At 34.4% G+C, this 14,689-nt stretch overlaps 1 protein-coding gene across 1 annotated transcript; it reads right to left on the bottom strand.

The window, feature by feature from the left end:
- Positions 1-5,003: 5,003 nt before the first annotated feature.
- LOC149803633 (uncharacterized) lies at positions 5,004-12,619 on the bottom strand. Its single transcript, XM_089953386.1, has 2 exons — positions 12,461-12,619; positions 5,004-5,452 (listed from the first exon to the last, which is right to left on the bottom strand). The coding sequence occupies exons 1-2, from the start codon at positions 12,523-12,525 to the stop codon at positions 5,149-5,151; spliced, it is 369 nt and encodes a 122-aa protein (XP_089809512.1). The 5' UTR covers positions 12,526-12,619; the 3' UTR covers positions 5,004-5,148.
- Positions 12,620-14,689: the final 2,070 nt, after the last annotated feature.

Below are 14,689 nucleotides of genomic sequence, written 5' to 3'. Positions count from 1 at the left end.
AGATTGTTCCAAAATCAATACTACAAACATTAATATCAGTAAAGAACTTAGCCCGACAGGGATGAGTCCGGATTTTTTTTCTTTTTCTTAAAAGGTACGAGTTGTCAGACAGTTGTTAGCTCTGCATAAATGACAAAAATTCTTGTACACATACAATTAAACATTATTTTAAAAATTCAACCCGACCCGACCCTATATCCCGCAGAAGCTCTTCTCCTCCGTAGCCTTGTATAAAAATACACTATAATGGCACTTGCATGGGAAGTAACTGCACTTGGTCGTTTAGACGATAGCGTGTGTATTATCTCCCTTTCCCTAGATGCAAGAAACAGACGTCAAATCAATAGTAGTTTTTTTCCATGTTGTTTCCATTTCTCTGGTAATTTTAAAATTATCGATTTCTGATTGGTTTGTAACAAACATGACGTTCATAATATCTCTGTCATTGGCTTCAACGGCACATTCAGGACATTATTGGCTATATCCTGCCAAGGCAATCAAAGCAAACTTGCTTTCGTAAAGACACATAGTTTCCCACCCGGACTGTCCTGGGCAGGTATCGAATTTACGACTTAAAGATTACAAGTCAAATGTTCTATCAGCTGATAACATATTAGATAATTGTGTGATTATGCATTACTGAACGAAAGATTTAACGTGAATTTGGCGTATCAGAGCACGTATAGCAGTGTTTTCAAAGACTCATGCTTAATACTGATAGAAAAGTCAATCCTTATTGTAAAAACGTCTGCGGTTCCTAATCACATAGCATATGGATACAACATTAAATCTGTACCGTGTATAATTCATTCGTTCTAAAGATATTTAATTTGTAATCAAAACGCCATCCGAATGCCAACGGCGGTAATTGAATGAATTGTGTTTTTCCCATTTGCAATTATGTTCTGGTCAACGTAGATATCGACACTTCAAGCAAACTGGAGAAATCAAAAGAAGTGTTGAACTGAGTTTAAACTCTTTTATAAAATCATGCATCTTTGAGAATGATTTGTACGAATCTGGATCGCGTCGGTTGCCTAAATGATTAGAGCGTCCACCTCGGAGGCGGGAGGTCACGGGTTCGAACCTCGGCCGAGTCTTACCAAAGACTTAAAGAAATTTACTAGCAGCCGCCTCGCTTGACGCTCAGCATAAAGAGGGTAGTGCTAGGACTTGTCGGCCTGATGTCAGGATAATGTGACTGGATAGTACATCATTCTACATGTATGTGGCCTTTTTTATGCACCAGTGCTAGACATCACTAAAATATGCCACACTGCAGACAGCGCAGCGATATGACTCAGATTGTTAAAGCTACGTTAACAAAAACAAAGACACACACTTAAGAATCAGTTATTGAAAGTTATGTTTACGACTTTGGCTAAAAACGACATTACATTGAACTATTAAATAAACTCTACCGGGTGCGAAGTTTATATGTTCATGGGCAAGTTTTTTCTGGACAAGAACACAAAATATAATCAAAAACACCAGCGGTATCTATTACTTAACTAAATTTGTGTTTTTCCACGTGCAGTAGTAATCTTCTCAGTGACGATATCGATAATTCAAACAGATTATTTGAGAAAGGGTCGTTGGAGCCGTAAAAGTGCTGCCTAATAAACCCCAGTGTAAGTTTGAGGTATTTGTGGTTTACTGGTGTTTGTTTGAACTGTCTTGAACATTCTCTATTTTCTCTTATTAAATCACCTAAATTTTTAAAATAATATATATGATTTTATAACCAGAAAAAGCTTAATTAGATGTGTATGTATGTATGCATGTATAAACAACATAAAAATTTATTAATAAATAGAGATAAACAGTTTTGGTACCATTTGTATTATGTATAATGCACACTTATTAGAGGTATAGAAAATAAATAAATAGAAAAGAGAAGGAACAAGAAGAAGAAAATAAAGAAAAAACGAAAAAATATTAATACAATAAAAAAAATTAGATAAATATATAAAATATACGTACTACTATAATTTGTACAGATATTAAATAGGTTATTAGAACTCAATTTATATAATAAAAAGTATGGTGTGCATAATAATAATAATAATAATAATAATGCTTTATTTATAGAGGGTGACTCATTAGTCAAGGACTATTCTCCCTTGAGGCCCTCTTAAGGAGAGTATAACAATGCACATTATATGGAGATGGCAATAATTACTGTTTATTTTAACATGTTTAGTGTTAAAATACTAAATTCCATTATCTGTTAGAAACACATACATGCTCGTGATATCTTTTCTTAAATACTCTAATATTTTCAGCAGATTTTACATGTAGTGGAAGCTTATTCCACAGAACTGTACCAGAGTATTGAAAACTCTTTTTAAATTGCTCTGTTCTTTGGTTTTGGTATTAGAAGGTTTCCATGTGATATTGATCTCAACTGGTATTGTGCTGAAAAAGACCTGAATAAGTCTTGAAGATACTCTGGTGCAGTTCCATGTAGACATTTATATAAAAGAACTGCCTTGTGAAAATCTATCCTGTCATATATTGTGAACCATTTGAGTTCTGTAAATAATGCTTTTGAGGGATGATCAACAGATGCATCTAAAATTACACGTGCTGCTCGTTTCTGAAGTTTATAAATCCTGTCAAGCTCAGATTTGGCACAGTTTCCCCATACATTAGAACAATAATCCATTGTTGGAAGAATATATGACTTGTAGTATAGACTGCGAGTTTCCATAGGTAAATATTTCTTGATTCTGCTGAGAAGGGCAATTTTGGATGACAGTGTTTTACAAAGCTTATCAATATGGTCATTCCATAATAAATTATTATCTACAGACACACCTACAAGCCTTTGATGTTTGACATTTTCTAATGGATGATTATTTATTGCAAGAGACAGTTTTGGGTTCCCTGATTTGTGTAGCTTTTGTTATGTCCCCAAAATCATACATTTTGTTTTACCTTCATTAATTACCATCCTATTTTGTTGTGCCCAGTTTTGGACTCTGATAAGGTCTGAGTTTAATTTCATTTGGATAACGTCAGTATCAGAACTAGATGTATACAAAGTTGCATCATCTGCAAACAAATCTGTGTTTGTGGATTCATTATTTAATGGTAGATCATTGATATAGATAAGGAAGAGGAGAGGGCCCAAAACTGAGCCTTGAGGGACTCCTGAATGAATAGTGCGAGTTTGAGTTTCTGTTTCTAAGTAACGCTTGCTATGAAGTATTTTATAAATAATTAATTATATTTTATCGAAAATTAATGTACAGCTCAATTTCATTTTTAAAGAATTAGCAAACTTATTTTTATGTTATTAGATTATACTTTTACCAATTAAAATTTTTTGTCTAATTGTACACAAGGGACATAATTCAGAAGGAAAATAAATATTAAAAACTTTTTCACTTAATGTCATATAGTGTTTTTGAATTTAGACCTTTTGGATATACCGTATTAAGACGGTGAATCCAATAGGTTTCCTTTAGTAGACGTTCCATTTCAGGATCAGTTTTAACAATAGGTTGGAAGGAGAAATCTTGCAATGTATGGGAATTTTTGTTAAAATGTGCGGCAACATGAGATGAAAATGATTGATCGATATAATTTTTTATATCTGATCTGTGTTGGTTCATACGTTTAGATATTTGTTGACTGGTTTGTCCAACATATTGGATGCCACATTTTTTGAATGTTATCAAATAAATAACATTTGATGTTGCACAATTAATATCACAACGCATATTAAAAGTTTCTTTCGTATTATTATTACTATTAAAAGAAGCATTTTCATTAATAAATGAACAGTGTGAACATCTAGGTCTATTACATTTAGTTGATGATCCTATTTTATATGATGGTTTTTCTAATTTAGAATTAGTTAGGAAATCTTTAAGATTTTTAGTCCTTTTATAAGCAAGTGTAGGTTTGCTTTCGTGTAGCGATTTAACACTTGCTTTACATGATAAGTTTAATAAATCCCAATATTTATTGATAATCTTACCTATATTAGGCAAACTTGGATTATATTCAATAACAAAAGGAACGACATCTTCATTTCTACTTTTCATTTTATATTGTAAAGATTCAAGCTGTGTAAGAGAAGATACTTTTTGGAAAGCAGTATTAATGATGTATAAACAACACATACACGTAGAATGTATGACCGGTTTCGCTCTACTGCTTCATCAGACTCAATGGAAAATGAATTTAATAAAATTGCTTACGTCATTAAATTTATTCTGTTTCTAAGTGATCAATAATATAAATAATATCACATAAACAAGACGACGTCATAGCTTACATTTTTAACCTAATTTTCCTATTCTGTAACGAGTAATTGACATGGAGATATTCATATATAGCACAGATTGGTGATATTTTAATACATAAAAATATATTAAACTGGATCATAAAAATACATATATCTCTATTCATAACTATCACTAAAATTGATATATAAAGCCCTCGTCTTTACCTAACACTGCCATCTCATCTCTCCGCGTGATTAAAATCTAGGACTCGGCCAATGTGACATATATATAGTGACATATATATATATATATATATATATATATATATATATATATATATATATATATATATATATATATATATATATATATATATATATATATTTGTGTGTGTGTGTGTGTGTGTGTGCCCGATAGATTGAAGATAGGATAAAGATTGATCGATTGATCAAGGGACCAATACATACATTTTCCTGAAACATCGGAGAACGTCCCTAATCAATGTAAAAACTTTATAAGAAAGATGTTTAGCATGAGTATGACGCCAACATAGTTATTAAACGACTACAATTACAAGTAATATACTGCTGTTGTTATTATTATTATTGTTATTATTATTATTATTATTATAGAATTATGGGAAGTGTTGTTCAATAAAAAATACCATTTTCATTTTCTTACATCACCTTGTCTATGTGATGCTATGGACCTTGCAATATACTGATTTCTAATGCAAGCCTCGACACAATAAAAAAGAGAAATTGGTATAATCTACTTCTTTAATTATGCAAATATCTTCATGGTTTTAATTTAACCTGACACTGCACGTCTGCAAACAAAATAATTTTTTCCAATTTGTATTTTGTTGTAAGCTTCGTAGTATTTATTGGTGTTTGTTGCCGAACAAGGATCATGTTGGATCAGGTTGTCTTCTGCACAGTGCATCGCCAGAGGCTTTCTTAGCATTTTGGTATTCAGCGGTATTTTTGAATTTAGCAGCTTTCCATGCTGCTTTATCCTGCACGTCATCTAGTGTCTTGTACTTGTAGCGACTACCGTATTTTTGGTACACAACAGAGCTTACAGTATTAGGGTACAGAGGGGAAGCTACGCGATTAACCACTGAGTATGCAACAGCAAGTTGTCCCTGGGCTGGCTCGCCTCTCGCATCGCCAAATACAATTCGAGCCACAATTTCGATGTTTGCATCCGTGCTGCAAAAAAATAAAAATCAACATTCAGAAGGCTGCAATACCATTAATGCACTTTCACATCACTGCCATTCTGAATAATACAAACATATTATACAAGCAAATATCCCAGTGTATCGCAGTAATTAACTATCGCAGCTTATCAACAAAATCCCAACACAGGCCAATACCCAGCCAATACTTTCGCTGGCAAAGGTTTGAGACATTGTGTGATTTACAGTGGCACTGGCAGCTTGTCGAACATTTAGGCCTAATGTGCATCAACATTCGACTGCCACTATATGTCATATACAAATTCTCGTCGTCATGGCTGAACAGTTTAAGAATAGTTTTGATGAAATTTTCCTCATGCACTAAAACTGAACACTAATTCACATAAGTGTCAACATAAAATACTCTTATTTTATATAATGTGCTATGATAACGAATTGGCGTGGTTATCTGTGCTCCTTCGACAGGTTAATTAGGGTTGTTGTTGTTGTTAAGTTTAATTATAGTGGCGTGCGCACAATTGTGCATGTGCCACTTTTTTCTGACTGCACCGCAGCCTGCTAGTTGTTCCTGGGGAAGGGAATGGTGCCACCTCCCCCAGGCTTTTATGAATTCAAGGAACCCTGATAGTTTGGTCTCAATCTGTGGGTCCATAAAGGTCCCTTACAGTTGAATGGTTGGCTGTCATTAGTGGGAAGGAGAGATCGGGAACGGTCCTGCTTGCTTTACGTAGCTGGTTTCTTGTTGCATTTGCCTGGTGTTTCTTGCGATCTTTTTTCGATTTTTTTTTCTTCTTCAAAATGTTCTAAAAGGGTGGGGGGGATGTTCTATGCTGTTTATAGAGGTTCTTAGTAGAAATCATGTATGAAGAGAGATTTTCAAGGTTATTATGGTATTACTAGTCGAGGTGTTTAGGGTGTGCTTCCTACGTTATGTTATTTATAAGTTTTTAGATATTGCCTCTTTAAGTTATTTATTAATTAATGTTTTTAGAGATTAAATGTTATTTATACTTTATTTAGCAAGAGACTGGAGTCCTAGCCAATTACACGGTTCGTTAAGGACATCTAGGACATCCGATTTTGTGGTTTCCTTAGTTTTTTATAGGTGCTTCGTAAGTGAATTATTTAGTAATACTTTAATAAAATTGAATGATATGTTAATGGATTTTATGTGGTGGCTTCTAAATTTATTTAGCTAGTTACTGGGTCTTTTGGTTTTGTGGGGATAGTAATTATATTTTGTTCCTAAGTCCTGCTGAGTCTATGAATTGATTTAAATTTTTATATGCTGATTGTTTATTTTTTTTTATTAGAGTCCATAAGTAACTCTGGGTTTGTGTGTGGTGATCCAATCTCTTTTTGATTTTTGATAAATATTTTCCGAGCGGGTTGATATTTTGGGCATATATTGAATACGTGGTGTAGATCTTCGGTGGTGTGGCAGTTAAAGCAGTTAATGGTTGCTGGTTTGGGTCCTATAAACCTTCCAAAACTGCTTGCTAGTTTAGTTTTTCCAGTTATTATCATGTTTATGGTTTTCTGTTCTAAATAGTTACCCTAAGGTAGCTGTATTTTCCTATCTACGTTTTTTTTTTTTTTTTGGTTTCATGGTGCTTTTTACCTTTTGTGGAGGAGTTCCAAAAATCTTGCCATGTTTGGTCTATATATGTTTGTGCGAAGGTTATTGCTTCTGTAGAGCTATAGTTAAGCTTGATAGAGTTTTGATCTCCTAGTTTGGTTTTTGCAACTTTGTCTGCTGTTTCGTTGCCAGAGATTCCAATGTGCGACGGTATCCACATGAGCTCGACTAATTGATGTGCTGTGGTGATATCGTCGATTAATTGGCATGCTCTGTCTAGGAATTGTTCCCTAGAGTGTGTATTGCGATTTTGGATCGATTTCATAACGCTTAGGGAATCGCTCACAATGACTGCTTTAGGTATTTGGTTGTCTTTGATCCATTGTAGTGATTCAAGTATAGCCCATAATTCAGTGGAGTAAATGGAGCAATAGTCAGGTAATCTGGATCCCGTTTGTATTTTGAATTCAGGGATGACTATTGCTGCTGTAGTTCTTGGTAGGTTGTTTGTTTTTGATCCATCGGTATATATTTTAACATAGTCCGGGTAGTTTTGGTTGATTTCGTTTACCAGTACAGGTTTTAGTAAGTTTTCTTGTCCTTCTTTATTGCCTAATTTGGTAGCTTCAATGTTAATCCTTGGTGGTTTTTGTAACCATGGTGATTTGTTCTGTTCTGTATTGTTTGTTACCTGTTTTTTAGTAGAGGTATCTTTTCTCTTAGTTCAAGGATTACTTTGCCACTTAGTGTGATAGGTATGATTTTGGGTTTGAAGACAACTTTACACTTATTTATAGCTATTTTGGTGGGATGGTTGTCTGGGTGGGTATCTAATCGAATGGAGTATCGGAGGAGCAGTTCTTGCCTACGTAATTTTAAGGGTAGTTCTCCTGTTAGTGTTTGTAGTTCTTCTAATGATGTTGAGGGGAGTGTTCCTGTGCATAATAGCAAGGCTTTTCTCTGGATAGTGTCAATTTTTGTAGTACAGGCTGCTTAGCCGAGTTATATGCTTAGCAACAGTAATCCAGTTTTGATCTAATTAGGCTTTTATATATCGTGAGGAGGGTTTCCTGGTTGGATCCCCAGTCAGTCCCTGTGATGTTCCTGAGTAAATTGAGATCTTTGTTACAATTCTGGGTGAGTTGTTCAATGTGCTGTTTCCATGTGAGGTGGTTGTCAAAGAACATTCCTAGGAGTTTTACTACTGTTACGTATTTGATTAATTGATTTTATATAGAGAAGTTTGGATAGACTAGGTTGTTATTTCGTTTGGGGGTGAATATGATTGCCACAGTTTTTTCATGAGATATTTTGAAACCCCATTTGTCCGCCCATCTTCCTATATTGTCTAGGCTCTGCTGGATTTCTTTAACTACTGTGTCATTGGCAGGATTTCCATTCCTCCATATGCCACTATCATCTGCAAATTGTGAAAAGTTTATTTTTGCGGAGGCTGCATTGAGGTCAAGGTCGTTTACCATTAGGTTAAATAGTAAGGGACTTATTACACTGCCTTGCGGTGTTCCATTTTCAAGCGAAAATTTTTCCAAATGGGTGTTGCCTATTCTTGTGGTAATTTTCCGGCCTGTGAGGAAATCGCCAATCCAGTTGAATAAGCGTCCAGTTATTCCAAATTGGTTTAATTTGGCCATTAGTTCACTGATCCATACTAGGTCGAACGCTTTTTCTAGGTCTAAAAAAAACCGCTATGAGGTTGCGATCATTTTTCCTATGTGCGTTAAAAGCGTGTTTGAATGTCTGTTTCCAATCTGAGAAGTTGGTCAGTGGTGGACTGTTTGTTCCGAAAGCCACATTGATTTATGGAGAGCAGGTTATTGGTTTCTAGGTGGTGTTTTAACCTATTTGCGATTATTGTCTCCATTATTTTGCAAATATTGTTTGTAAGGGAGATGGGTCGGTACGAATTTATGTTGTTGGGATCTTTACCTAGCTTGGGGATTGGTATTACTATGGCCTTTTTCCATTTGGTGGGTAGTTGGCCTTTATCCCATATCCTATTAAAGAGTTTGATTATGGTTATTGTTATATTGATAGGTAGTTTTTTGTAGATAATGTAACCTAACTGATCCTTACCAGGGGATGTCTCGTTTTTGGATCGTAGGGCTATCTTCCATTCATGTACTGTGATGTCGCTATTTAGGTGGGATTCTTTTGTTCCTTGGTCTTGAAACATTTGAAGTTGGGTTCCCTCCATTAGTTTTTTGTGTTCTTGAAAGTTTCTGGTGTGATTATTGTTGCTACTCATGTTCGAAAAATGCTTCGCTAGGAGGTCTGCCTTATCTTTATTTGTTATGACATTTTTAATTTTTGGGGCTGAGGTAGTTGCTTTCCCTTTTATGGCTTTTATCTTGTCCCATATTTGTTTTGAGTTTGATTTTAGACTCAGTTTAGAGCAAAAGGTTTTCCAGAGATTAATTTTAGCAGTTTTTATAGTTTGTTTTAGTGCTTTTTCTTTATCTTTATATTCCTGGAAGTAGATGGAAGTTTTGGTGCGTTTATATTTATTTAAGGCCCTTTTCTGTCTTTATGTGCTATAGTGCACTGTTTAGTCCACCATGGTACAGGGTTTTTATTTTGGATATTAGTTGTCTTTGGGATGCATCGGTTAGCTGCTTCTATAATTGTGTATGTTATCATAATACATGTCAATACTTGGGCTTTCTAAGTTTTCTGGATTTACTCTAGCTAGTAATAATTGGAATTGGTCCCAGTCTGCCTGTTGGTATCTCCATTTAGGTGGGGTTTCGTTTGGAATGTGTTGAGTTTTTGTTTGAATATTGATTGTGATGGTTAATTAGGGGGTAAACCGAAACGTTGATGATTGTGCAGAGTGGGATACAAAACGTTATTTGTGAAAACCTTGTGCAAACGATCGCAAAGATTTGGATTGGTGCTTCGTAGATGTCCTTAATAGCCTTTGAAATTATGCCCATCGCAAAGGTTAATGAAGTGGATAATTTCTTTAACATATCACCTGAATAATGGTTTATACTGAATAATAATAATAATAATAATAATAATAATAATAATAAAATTATTATTATTATTATTATTATTATTATTATTATTATTATTTAATATGATGATCGAGTTTTGTTTTACTGAGGCGAAGCACTAGGGCTGGTTAATCGGACCCCAAATCTGTATCGATTATCTGTTGAGATATATCAAGAAATAATCGAATTTCTATCATTTAATAATCGAATATTAATCGTTTCCGACGAGTTACATAAAAGGATTACAATGAGCAGAAAAGTATTTGCATTGATAATGCACACTCCAACCAACGATGCTCTAGATAAGCCTTGAATGACATTCCAGGAACTTGATGACATTCCAGGAATTTCGATGACTTTCCAGGAAATCCTTCAATGACATTCCAGAAAACTGGCTTCATAAAAACTCATAGCAATAGCTATTTAAAAAAATATTAATTTTCAATCACACGTCATATTATTACACTGCAAGGGAGATAAATACGCCTAGATGCACATTATTTTCATCTAAGGTAGACTCGAACATAATTTTCAGCCTCACAAAAGCTTCATTCATATTTTTTTCTTCCTGAAATGGACTCAAACAGTGCACTTTGTTGTAATACGTGTGAACGTATATCAGACAATGTGTGTATAGCTGAGGTCTGCAGCATGTCAACGCAGGGTGAATGGCACGCTCTGCTTCCTCTGGTCCATTACTGTTGTCACTTCATGTCAGGATCCGTGGATGAGACTGAGCAATTCTAGTTCTTATTTCAACGCGAGAGGATGGTTTTCATGGCCGTAAAATGTCTTAAAAAACATCTTTTGCGTACGTTTTGTAATCATAATGATTAACAGATTACTCAGGTAATGGTATCAGTATCGTATAAGTCACATTACTTGGGATTAAATTAATCATGTTTTGCTATTAAGTTTGCATTAATTGGAGACAAATACTTTTTATTTTACCTAAACTTAAAATGACCTTATCGACAATTTTAAAGTTGTATACGGCTGAGTACACAACCATAATCTTGATTCAATTAAAACAATAACTCTTCCATGCTATGTATATTATATACCAAACGGATTCGATTGGAGATGTCCACAATGGCACGTCATAACATATAAAGATTGATAATACTTGACGTGTTGTTGTCTTCCTGGTTGAAACTTAGAACAGTGTTATTAATCATATTTTACTTCAAACTTTCATGAGAGACCACCTGTCTTTAGACCATGATCCTATGTATATTATGCATATTTGGATCATTGCCAAGCATCTCATGCATTTGATTACGATATAGTATCGTATCAGCTAAAACATTTCATGTGTTTTGACTCTTTTTCAACCGTTCGTATTCTCTCTTTTCTTCATTCACCTTATCCATTTTTGTCATTGCTATGAGCGTCTACGAGACGGGATTGTCATAAGCTTCAGGTGGAATTACTTTTCTGCAGACGGCGAAACATCATTAAACCTGCCCCTTTACAACCTGGAATCCTCTGCAGATTGGTCAATATTTTATTACCAATAAAACCGTTCTTATGATAATCGAAATCTGTAAACGTGCTACTTTTACTGAACTACCAAATGCTTATGTTCTAACAGTGACAAATATAGGCAAACTTTCCTGTATTTTATTTTCATCCACAGTTCATATGTATTAGGACCTTTTTGGCCCATTAAACGTTGCTGTATTGCGTCCAAGGGAGTAGGAATGACTGAAGAGCCCTGAGTAATTCGTATTTAAGAGTATTTTTGTCGACATCAAACTCTATGAGTAATTCACAGTTGATTTCCAGATGTGTTAACACACACACACGCACACACGATCACACACACTTTGACACAAGCAATATTCAAGTTCATTTCACTGCGCAAATGGATGAGGTCGAACTGTACTTTCAAACGGACAGCTACCTTTACACATTAACTTAGAAAACTAGCGAACGCAATGCTAGTGTTTATAAGTGTTTTAAATATTAACGGTTGAAATATCAAAAATCAATGTCCGGACTGGTATTAAATTGATTTTAAGAAAAAACAATCAGATCCACAAATCAACGTTTTTCAACGGTAAACAGCAAGTAAGATAAAGAAGAAAATATTGAATCTTGGGAAGGTATGACTACTTAAAACTTGTTGCTTGATATTGGCAATATATCTTATAAAACTGTGCTTCTATCCCCGACAGAACAAAAGTTTTTAATTCGCTATATTACTGAACAGATTGTGACGCCACCAGGTGGTACACAGTAAAACGTAATTGTATATGTTTATAGACAGATAGGAGATTTAACATTAACATTTGATAGCGTGTTCGCCAGGGCAAAACCCATGCATATAGACATCTTTTGTTCGGTGAGTATATAAGAACTATATCATAACTTTGTTTTTACTGTACTGCTAACAACTTTGAAGGAAGGTATGCCTTACCATAAAGTTTCGGCCTTAGCACCAACGAGGAAAACCAACAGGAAAAATACAGGCACTGGCGACATCTTTGAAAGCAGGATGTGATCCGCTCGCTTCAAAATTTATTGTAATATCTATCTACGAACGTGGCCAATTTATATCTTGGAATGTAGACTTTGACGTCAAACCTTCCCGAGTCACATGAGTTGCCTTCGTTTCTATTGGTAGACTATCAATACTGAACATTAAACAATCCATACCTACCAGCTCTTTAACCTATCGTAAACTTCATTTTCACTACAGTAAGTATCACCGTCTACAACACGGCTTGTTTTCTATATAAATAAACGATGACTTGGTTTTATGCTTCACAATTTAATTTGAACGTCACACAATAGGTACAGAAAGAAATACATATAAGGTGCCAGAAAGCTGCGTGGTGAATCTTGCTAAAACTAAGACAACTATGTACCGATTAATACACATTGATAGGTACAAATTAAATTTGCTCTGTTGAGACGTTAACAACTTTAAGTACAAATTATTGTCAGTCTAGGACATTGTTTAGATAAGAAACCAAAGAAAGAAGAAAAACACTTTGGAATATCAACGTTTTCATCTGATGAAATATACTACATTCCAAACTGTCAGGGTAAATTTGTCTTGAAAATCAAATGGACACAAAAGTGACCATTAGAAGTTCTTATCATCTGATTGGATTGCAGGTAGTTGTGTTTTCCGAGAGGAAAACTGATGTAGCGCTTGCTATTCGTGATCATGATCTTTTCCTTTTTATAGTATCTTTATTTAAATGATAAATTGAGTAAACGTTCTTTAAAGTGAGTTTTCAGTTACACAAGAAGAACTCTTCGAAAGAAGGCCTCACAATAGTGTGGTTCTTAGTTAAGTATCACCAAAGAAATTACTAGATATGTACCAGTCAGAGTTTCTGTATCAAAGTTCCTTTTTACCTCCTTCTGAATTCATAATTCTGCATAATTATATATTCTTGGAATCGAAATGGAACAATCGTCTTCCTCTGGAATCAATAATATCTGAACACCAGTTAAATCGCAATCTTTCATCCTGGAAGGAAGGAACATACCAAGGATCGAGAAAAGGAAAGATAGGGTAAGAAAAACATGGACAAAGAACACACAAATAAATCATAAAATATATAGCAAAATATTTCACTTCCACAGAGAAAACATAAAGATGGCATAATACTAGCATTACAACTGCACCTTATTATAGGCAGGTATCAAGACAAACATTAGATATTCAATCCATATCACGGAAAACTATATATATATGTGTGTGTGTGTGTGTGTGTGTGTGTGTGTGTGTGTTGACTGTTACTGAGAATAAAATTATTAGTAAATATGTTTACTTTTTCCGGGTTTTTTCCCATTGAAGAAGTCAGGCTGGTGGTATCTTAGGAGAATTAAATTGATTCCCAATGGATGGGTTAAATCATGTGTGTTCTTTTACGATGCTGGAAATTAGCAATTAGTCACGTTGGAGTAGTTTTGATATACGTGTCTTTTCGTTTGTATATGATTGCCTCAGACTGGGCTGGATTTTTTTGTTCTTATTTCTTGTATTCTTGTTGTAACATCAAGTCTGCAGGCGTATATTATGTTGTATTCAGAAATTATTTTAGAGGAAAAACATTTGTTTCTATTATTCATTGGAAATAGAAAGTTCTCACTGGACTATAATATAATTTTGGAACTATGGTAATTTAATTATTCAAAGTAGTCCTGGACAAAGCTATTTTAACATGTCAGGACTGTTGGCGGACAATTACATTTCCGGATCTCAAATTTATATGGAACGTTTCATTCTTGTATACTTTGATAGAAGATTTTCAGGCTTATTTTCCATTCAATTCATAATACTATGCGTTCTTGTTAAGGTTTCATTTTAAAACATTGATAATTAAATAGTTTAAGTTTCACGAATCGTGTTGGTTTTGCTTCTTTCAGTTACTTTTATGTCCACACAGTCGCAATCAAGATTGGGGACGTATCTGGGATGCGAAGTTTAGAACTATTTCAAAGATATTACAATTATTTGGAAATATAAATTGATTTTATTTCCGACATTTTTATTCCTGGTCTTTTGATTTAAATAGTGAAACCAAGAAGTTTTCACATTGTTAGCTAGGGTGGAGAGTTTTCTTTCTAATCCGACCCGAGGAGGGTTTGAGTGATTAAGGAAAGATGAATTGCTAGAGATTACCGCCTA

This window comes from Sinohyriopsis cumingii, chromosome 3 (genome assembly GCF_028554795.1).
Source record: "Sinohyriopsis cumingii isolate HCF-2022 chromosome 3, ASM2855479v2, whole genome shotgun sequence".
NCBI classification, from domain to species: Eukaryota; Metazoa; Mollusca; class Bivalvia; order Unionida; family Unionidae; genus Sinohyriopsis; species Sinohyriopsis cumingii.
The sequence above is the reverse complement of the archived record's forward strand: the minus strand, read 5'-3'. Positions and strand labels throughout refer to the sequence as shown.

What these genes read in the sequence shown, in the direction of transcription:
- LOC149803633 (XM_089953386.1), bottom strand. Translation starts at nt 12,525, where the DNA reads ATGTCGCCAGTGCCTGTATTTTTCCTGTTGGTTTTCCTCGTTGGTGCT. An exon ending in GCTAAGGCCGAAACTTTATG is followed by an intron (nt 5,453 to 12,460) that starts GTAAGGCATACC and finishes ATTTTTTTGCAG; the next exon opens with CACGGATGCAAACATCGAAA.